Here is a 9,781-nt window from a genome sequence, read left to right on the forward strand (position 1 = left end):
TTGGACCAAACCATCAACGTGCAATAACTTGATGTAGAAGAAAACTTCCTCAATTCCACCGGAGGAAGGTCAGTCCTTTTATTTGGGTATTGTGGAGCCGGAAATACCTGATTAGGAGTAGATTCTGCAGCATGTGCATGGTGCCTACGACACACAGGATAGAATTGGGGGCTTTATGGTAACATGCCAGCTTCTTAGAGTTCAAGTACTAAAGATGCATAATTTTCTTTAGCCATATCAAAATCACATGAAAGAAAACCAGAAGAACCTAAATAAAGATTTTTTTTTTAATTTGATCCACCACAAGTTTTAATCAAAGAGACCGAATCCCATGTCCTCATCAGATTCCTCGGACTCTTCTTTCTTTTCTTCCTTCTTCTCTTCAGCTGAAAAACAAACAAGAGATCACATTAAGACATTGGGTAATCAGACAAACAACATGTCACCTTTCATCAGGTTTGCTAAGGATTTGACAGCTGTACAGCAACTGTAACGCTTTCCACGAAAAGAAGATCATGGGAGCCAGTGCGGCACTCTAAGAAATACTGCTAAACCACACAGAGGGCAGGTCATGTACCGACCTGGAAGAGCACATAGGACTCAGAGAGAAACAGAAGTGACAAAACCAAAGGGATTCTACAATTTTGTAATTATTTTAAAAGGACATGTCCAGGATTAAAAACTGTGGCTGCTGTTAGACCTGTATAAGGGTAGTGTCTGGTATTAGGACTTAACTGCGACACCTTCCACAACTTGTGGCGACTGCCTTTACAAACAGGCCGCTCCTCTACACATTGCTGCCATGTTCAAAGTTCAACACGCAAATTTTGCCGAAACCAAGCTGAGCAGCTAATAATGGCCCAAGTCCTAAACTTACATTGTAGTGTGAATGTAGCTTTAATGTCAAGTGCATTTACAATGTGTCCTTACAACAAGGGCTAGAACGGGTCCAACCATTTGCTCATACAGTGAGATATGTCGTCCTGTTATGCCCTTCAGTCTGAATATGGGAGAAGCAGTGAATATTGGCGATAGGCAGAGGTTGGCTGATGATGATGTTTAGGGTATTTCCGAAAGTGATGTCACTGTCCTTATATGGACAAGGATAACACAAGGGACCTCCATGGGCATATGCTCAATGGAAGACAGGGACAGATGCAATACAGCTGCATCCATCCCATAGGCTACAATGGAATACACTTTCCATACTGTGCTTCCTACTGGATGTAACATATATTGTGCAGATGGAGGGAAACAGAAAGCCTCCAACTACCAGTATGTCTATGGATACACTGTGACTAGGGATATAGACCAAGCGCATATAGTCCACTGAGCGTATCCTAGCTTAACAAGAGTATTTCATTCATGGAGGAGACTTTCTACACTTGTACATGCTCAGCCATCAGCTCAGAGTAAGCATGTCAGAGTATGAGGTGTTTGGGAGAAACTGCTGCAATTTACCATTTTCAGGCACATATTTCTGCATAGACTTCCAGAAGGAATTAAGGGGCAATCGTACAGGGTTACACCCCTAGACTGGGAGGTGAATGTTACCTGGTGCAGCAGATCCTCCAGCAGCAGGGGCAGCTGATCCAGCAGAGGCAGACACAGCAACAGCTCCTCCAGCGGGCATGCTTGCCAACTTAGTGTTACCTAAAAGAAAACAGAACACACGTTTTACTTGTGACACTTAATCACATTGTGCAAGTCAATTCCCATTCTGAGACACAGGAATACAACTATCAAGAGGACCTATCAACCCTGAAAAAGAGCACTAGGAGCTGCTTAATAAAGTAAGAAGTTCCTAGTGCCAAAACAAACGCAGCAGTATTACACTGCTAGCGTTATCGGAAACCTCCGATAACACTAACACTGCTGCGCTGCACAGTACAAACGCCGTAGCGCTCTCAAAGCGGTCCAGCATATTCATGAGGGGGCGGGTTTGGGGGTGGTTACTGGCACATGACACGCGGCAGTCACCACTACCCTATCCGGGGAGAAAGCAGCACCTTGGATTACCCCCTAATGAATACGCCGGACCGCTTTGCGTTTGTTTTAGCTCTAGCAAGCAGCTCCTAGTACACTTTTTCAGTGTGACAGGTCCCCTTTAAGAATATAAGGATTCCATAATAACATCATCCAATGCCCTGAGGACAGTAACCCCAGAGATCCTTCTCAGAAACCTCCATTTCTTCTGAACATTTTGAAGGCGGAGCTGAATAGCTTTGTTTTCTTGATCTGGAAATTGTGTGAAAGGTTAAATATAGAACTGGGATATTCAAAGTGCATCCACAGCAAGAAATTATGCAAGTGAGGTAAACAGGATAAACTTTACCCAAAATACAGAGAGCAAGGAGTTACAAAAATATAAATAAAATATAAATCAAAATTAAGATTTGCCTTACTGATTCTATTCTTGGAAAGTCACTTGAACGCACATATTACGTTGTGAATCAGGTGATCCGTAGTGCTGCGCAATTTTAGGCCATGGTCACACAAATCATTATCTACAGAATTTCTTGGGATTAGCAGCAAAACAGCTGAAAACTGAACCCCAAAGCAGAAATTTCCCACAATGGACCAGGTCACAAATCAGCAAAATCCATAGGAGATGCACATTTGCTATTAATGTGAAAACACAAATATCTCTCATTGATTATTTGAGCTACATGTTGTATCAGAGTTTATGGGTAACCTAGCTACAGACTATTTAAAGGGGTTGTACCCACTCACAAGATAGGGAATAACAAGCTGATAGGCGAGGGTCTGACTGCTGGGACCCACTGATCTGGAGAATAGCATGGGAGTGTCAAGGAGAGTTCTGGAGAAAGCCAAGCGCTGTGCTCAGCAAGTTTGGACACTTCCATACAATTGAATAGAGGGCCAGACTGACCTGCTGCTCTACCCGATGAGGATGTGACCCCATATTCTGTTCTCCAGCAGTCAGACCCTTACGATCAGCTCGTTACACCTTATCTTGTGAATAAAAGATAGATTGTACTAACATTGCAAGTTATTTAATACAGTGTACATGCTGAAAGTGTCCCCTTTTCCCAAGTTCATGTAAACTGATCCGTACAAGGTTCAATTAAGGACATGAGGGCAAGTATTCTTAACATGGGGAGGCATTGTCTTATAAAGTTAAACACGCACGTACCACATTTCCACAGAAAGCTGACGACATTTGCTTTCTATTCTGAATACCCCAGGGGCTCTGGTTACAGTCCCACTATTTCTACGGAGAGCAAAACAAGACGTCTTATTCTAAAGTCAAAGTATCTCCACCACCACAACACAGATCAGTGGAGCAGCGGTGAAAGAAGAAAAACGACACCAATCCTGTTCTTGGAAACGGAGACAACATGGAAAAGGCATCCGATGTAGGTGGCAACAATGTTGGGCTCCATTCACATCAGGGCGTAGCACTCGGTTTGTAAGGAACACTTTAAGTGCATTCCCAACATCTCCTCACAATACAGTGGAATACGTCTTGCTGTACCACCCCTCCCACGTGAATGCATATGCCGGGAGCTTTCCTGGCGTATACACGGAAGATATCCATAAAGCATGACATGGATGTAGCCTTATACATCCCACCTGTAGGGGCTGAAAATAACTACGGTTATTAGTCCTGCCGCTCTATTCAATAGTATGGCGTGTACAGCGCTCTGGAACCTTCTACACATCCTTGGACAATAAATGAGATTGCTGGAGATAACTGAGCTCTGTGCCCGGCATTTTTCAATGTCTCCACACTATTGAATGGAGGTCCAAAAAGTAGGATAGTCACCAAATCAGCTTGTAAGCCCATATATAGGATATCTAGAGAAAATAACCATAAACAAAATAGTTGGGCAACCTCAAAGGTCTGTGTTCAGGGCCTCTATACATTAACAATACATTATAACATACACAAGAACTTGTCCAGAGGAGCTTGTAAAATGAGATCAGACAAACCTCATCTCATGAAAAAGCTTCTCCGATTAATCTGGTCCACAAGCGAAACCCAGCAGGTACATAACCAACCTCCAGGTATTAGGATGGACCCCTGGTATTTATAAGCAGAACAGTATCTAATGTGAGAACTTAAATTTAGTGCATGTTAATTGTCAGCTATAATACTGTGATGTCCCTGCATTCTAGTATCACTTATGTATGGAGAGCTCTTACACACACTTACAACTTATGCACTTTGCCCACAAGCGGGTTTGTTCCAAATCTTGCTCCGTGTCCATGCTGGATTTACCAGACAAAACATGGTCCATTCAGTACAGCGATTCTAGGTTTGGTAAAACCGGCACATACACAGAGTGAAAACAGACCCCCTGGTGTGTGATGGGCATAAATACAGAACATCCACACAAGAGGAAAACTGAGATGTGTCATCTGCATACGTATGGCAACCTTTTAAAGCACATGACTTCAGAAATCGCGTCTTACCCTGGGCGATCACATCATCGATTTTCTTGCCCTTAAGTTCACTGATGACCTATAAAGAGAAGGAAACCATTATCAATTCTGAATTTCGTTAAACTGGAGACATTATACATGAACTTTAACAGAACAAACCTACGGTCCAGTCTGTAGCCTTACCAGACTCCATAATCCAGCATATTGTACAGAGCCATTTACTGTGCCACTTCTTGCCATATTTGTTGTTTAACCCCTTCACACATTATGATGTACTTTTATGTCATAATGTGGTTAACCATGTATGAAGGTGGCTCAGGAGGGCCAAGCTCAATTCATACATGGTGGGTGTTGGCTGCATAATACAATGATCCTGCTTCCGGCACATTGGCACCTCCATCTTGGATGGCATCAGCGAGCAACAATTTGGCAGCCTGGAGTCTGAGACTTCAGGACCGGCCAATCATTAGGATCTAAAACCATGTGCCGGAGGCACACTGCTATAGATCCATAGCATATTCTCCAAATACAGGCAGTCCTGACTTACAGATAACCCCTCTACCCACTGTGACCTGTAGTAAAACTCTCTGGATGCTTTACTTTAGTCCCAGGCTGCATTGACCAGCTGTAAGGCACTTTATTGATAAGCCTTGTTCCCAAGACAAGGTCTGTTTTCTGCACAAATTGCACTTCATAGTGAAGGTATTTAATATTCCATACTGTGTGCTGGGAAGCAGGAAATTAAAAATGCTGCGAGACTGGTAAAAAAAAAACAAAAAAAAAACGCATTTGCCCCTTTTTCTTGTGGGCTTTGTTTTCACAGCTTTCATTTTATGGCCCAAATGACATGTCTACTTTATTCTTTCGTTTGGTATGACCACAGGGGTACCAAATTTGTATAGTTTTTATGTTTATATACAGTTACAAAAATTAAAACCTCCTGTACAAAAAGGGCTTAATTTTGCAATCTCCTGGCACCTCTTATTTTTTCATACTTCAGTGTATGGAGCTGTGTGGGGTGTAATTTTTTTGTGAGATGAGAACGTTTTCAATGCTAACATTTTACGGCCTTCTGATCACTTTGTACATGTTGCAAAGTGGTATTTTCAACTTTGGGCACTGTTTTCCACTACGGGGTTAAAAGGCGGTAATAACCGAAATTATAATTTAATAGATGGGACATTTTGGGATGCGGAGATACCATTTATGATTTTTGCTTTTTATTGTTATAGTGGTTCTAAGGAAAGGAGGAGGTTTTGAAATAGTTTTTTATTAATTTTTTTAAAACTTTTTCAGACCCCCTATGGTACTTTAACCCTAGGTTGTCCGATTGATCATACTATATACTGCCATACTACAGTATGGCAGCATATAAGATAATTTAGGTACAAGGCCCCACTGGCAGCTAATTTTAGGTGATATAGGAAGGACTTGTAACTTTTTATCAGAAGCAGTTAGGGTGATGGCACACGTGGCGTTTTTGGGCCGTTTTTAAGCAGTCCATCAAAAAACACATCCGTTTTTGACCTCTTATTTAAGATAATTGGACAAACCTGTCAAAAACGCATGCGGTTTTGATGGACTGCTTAAAAACGGCCCAAAAACGTGCTTGGCTACTCTGAGCGGTTTTCTTCATTGCTGTAAGTGTAAGCCGCTGTATAAACATCTTCACATCGGCTTACACTTATAGCAATGAAGAAAATTACTAAAGCATGCCTTTTGACGCAACCAAAACGCCATGTGTGAACGCATCCCAAGAGTACACCATTTTTAAATTTCTTTTACACCTGTTCATGCTCCTCTATGAGAAACTATTTTAACAACCGACTAGTGGCGTTTTTAAATTCTCACACCCCTGGGAACTAACCACAGGTAGGCAGTCAGGATAAGTTGTTACCTTGTCTGCAAGCTCCTTGTCCAATTCAATCCCAACACTGTCCAGGATCTTCTTCAGATCTCCAGCTGAGGGGTTATCAGTGCCGCCGAGCACGGCCAAGAGGTACGCAGCCACGTAACGCATTCTGTACACAGGGAGATGGAGAACAATTAGAAGAGACCAAATCGCGTCCCTTATTCCACCGCACCATGTCAGGAGCCAGAGCTTATAGCTACCCATCTAGTTTAGTCTAACACAGCATGAAACAGATCTGGTGCATTCTCATACATCTATAAATAAACTGATTAGAATATGTTATTCAGCTTGTAAGATAGGGCAGAAACTACACGAGACAGGAATAGGACCTGCATTGGAGTTTTGTGACTCAGGTGGTGGTAACCTCGGCCCTATGTAAGAGCCCGTAGAAATAAGAAGTATGGGGTTCTTACTGGTATAACAAAGCCTAATATGGGGAGCCTACATTGTTTGGTCTCTGATGGGGGTTCATGCCATGTTTTTGCTTAGGTAGGACTGTTGGGCTTAACATTGCCTTTTTCACCAGAATCCACAACAATGAATGGACATGCAGTGGATATGACGCAGAGCACACACAGCAGCGCCACTCTACAATCTCATTATCATTCAGGCCACATTCACAAGCCCCAATTACATTGTGCAACAGTAATCAATCACATGAGGGGCTAACAAACAGCGCTAGCGTACAGAGGGTGGGCCTCGGCCCGATTGAATATGTATTTCTATGAGATTGTTAACAAGAACCCAGTGTATTGCACCATTTTAATGCAAGACACTGGGGGGGCATTTACATAAAGTGTCGGTGTCTGCATTGGCTTTGTTACCGACCTGCTCTGGGAAAGAAGATACACATTTAATATTGTGGAGCTGTGCAGAGACATTTCTGGAGCAGAGACCATTTTCTGTCCCTGGGACCAAAATCTGTCCCGAGCACCAGAAATGTGTCCAACAGTCAGAGAACAGGCAACAGTGCAATAGCACGGTTTTGTCTCCCCGCTAGACCAAATTTCTTTTGGTCTACTTCCCACCAGTTTACAGCGCCCAAAAAGGGCTGCGACACATATTAATTGTGTCTGAGTTTCCACACTGCCAAAGCCACGCCCCTTTTCAGAGAAGAGAGCAGGCGGAAAAAGTCATTTTATCTGGCGCCGCCAGCTAATAAATAGGTCGGAGAGCAGAAGATGCGGTGAGAGCGCCACAAAACTGGCGGAAATGCCATAGTAAATGTCCCCCATTGGGTTCTGATAACAGATCGCTTGCATGTCCATAGTAACGCATATGCGATCGGGCCTAGGCACACTCCCCATATCCTAGCACTGCGCTTGTAACCGCAGTGCCAGAGGTAAGTTTGACCACACTCTAAGGGTGGGGGCACACGTGGCATTTTGAACCAGTTTTTGGGCCATTTTTAAGCAGTCCATTATAAAACTCATGCAGTTTTTTAATGGACTGATTAAAGCCCCCAAAAAACGGGTTCATAACGCCATGTGTGCCCCAACCCTAAGGTCTAATGGTACCCCTATTATCCCAGTGGCAATCTCACCAATCCACTTCCCTGCTCAGAAGATTTTAGCACTTGAGTCAGCGATCACATTGAGTTTAGAAACACAATACAACAGTCGAGGAGATTTGACAAGTGACGTAAACATTTGTTTACAAAACTAAATGCTGACAGTACGTTAACACCACATTACCATTTGTCTTTTGTAAAATCTAATAACGCAGGTAGGCAGATCTCTCTGCTGTTGTATGGCATTTCAAAACGGAATGTAAAAGCCACGTGTGAACACAGCCTGAAGCACACAGCTCCATCCACTATATAGTGGCCGGGTTGTGCTATGACAGCTCGACACCCTTCTGCCTCGCTGAGGCCAAAGCCTGTCTTCCTCTTACTATCACCCATAGAAGTAAACTCTCTGGCTTGAAGCCAGCCATTGCTCAGCACATCCACCAGACAAGGTGTCCGCACAGCCCGGGATGACAAATCCCCCTCTAGCCGCGCACTTACTTCACAGGCGACTTGTTAGCACTTAGGCCGGAGGGAGAGAGGGCTCCACGCGTGCTTCCTGAGCGGAGGCTGGGGCAAAAAGGCCGCACACAGGGAGGGGTTAAACACAGGAAGATCCTGGGGAGAAAAGCATCATGGGACTCGGCGCCATCTTGCTATACTCAAATGACTGCGCAGGCGCGGTATGCTTCGCTGATTTTCTCTCTGTGCTTCTTAAAGTTTTGTTATCTACGTATACTGGTATTTTTTACTAGTCTATGTAAAATGGAGCGAAATAATCAACGCTAAGTCAAATAATTTGTTAATTTCACATTTTTATATCTTTCTAGTGGTCAACCATAAAGGTCGGGTTTCCAGGAGTAATAATATCTGTATAATATGGGTTGTTCATAGCAGGAAATACTTGTTCAGATACCAAAAATTACTTTGGTACTTCTCTGTTGCCCAGAGCCTCAGAAAATCCCACAGTGCAAACAAGCCCTGACATGTCTCACATGGGTGTACCAATTCCTCTGGCACCTCATTGATGTGACTGATTGGTTTGTCTTGGATAAGGTTTCTAAAATAATCAGTGCCACAAATACCCAGGATAACTTTCCAGAGAGTGCCCAAACTAAAGGGTTTGTATCAACTTTGTGTATTATCCCGTATCCTGCTGACTGGTGATTGCCAACTGCTGGGAATCTCACCGATCATATGAATGGGACCCCCAGCAATCCGGGGGGGGGGGGGGGGGGTCGCTAATAGGTGGAGCATCCTGGCGCTCCTTTTAATAGTATGGGAGTGTTAGAAATTACAGAGCACAGCGCTCCAGTATTCCCTAACCAAACACTGTGCCCTAGTACATAAATCCTATATCCTTTGTTCCTATAGATCAGTGGTGGCGAACCTATGGCACTAGTGCCAGAGGCGGCACTCTGAGCCCTTTCTGTGGGCACCCAGGCCATCAACCCAGCATGAAGTTCACCAGACAGGACTCAAAGAATCTTCCTGCAGAATCTTCCTACAATGATAGGCGAATTTGCCCTCCTCCTTTCAACTGCGTTGGTGTCTTTAGGAGGCTGAACAATTGAAAGTTGTCAAAGAACAAGGAGAAATAAATTACTGCTTAAATTGCTGTGCTGGCACTTTGCAATAAATAAGTGGCTTTTGGTTGAAGTTTGGGCACTCAGGCTCTAAAAGGTTCGCCATCACTGCTATAGATCATATAACTAGTACATAGGCTAGGTCAAAGGTTTTGAGAAAGTGCTATCTTGCACAAAACGGCCCTGCGCAAACATTTCTGGTTGGCCGCGGTCACACGTTCATAACGCGTCGCTCTCGCACAGGGGGCGGTCCTCCGCCCAAACACACATGCATTTCCAGAGAAACGCATGCGATCGGCTTATCAATCGCATGCGTTTCCCTGGAACAAGCTGGCACATACATCTGAGTAGTGCATGCTGGCATAA

The 9,781-nt window shown here is 43.7% G+C and overlaps 1 protein-coding gene across 1 annotated transcript; it reads right to left on the reverse strand.

Moving 5' to 3' along the window:
* Positions 1 to 273: 273 nt before the first annotated feature.
* On the reverse strand, positions 274 to 8,496 carry RPLP2 (ribosomal protein lateral stalk subunit P2). Its single transcript, XM_072118180.1, is given in 6 exon segments — positions 274 to 386; positions 1,555 to 1,653; positions 4,441 to 4,489; positions 6,308 to 6,431; positions 8,331 to 8,362; positions 8,365 to 8,496. Coding segments are annotated over 6 exon segments (498 nt in total). The 5' UTR covers positions 8,482 to 8,496; the 3' UTR covers positions 274 to 309.
* Positions 8,497 to 9,781: the final 1,285 nt, after the last annotated feature.

This window comes from Engystomops pustulosus, chromosome 7 (assembly GCF_040894005.1).
Source record: "Engystomops pustulosus chromosome 7, aEngPut4.maternal, whole genome shotgun sequence".
Taxonomy (NCBI): domain Eukaryota; kingdom Metazoa; phylum Chordata; class Amphibia; order Anura; family Leptodactylidae; genus Engystomops; species Engystomops pustulosus.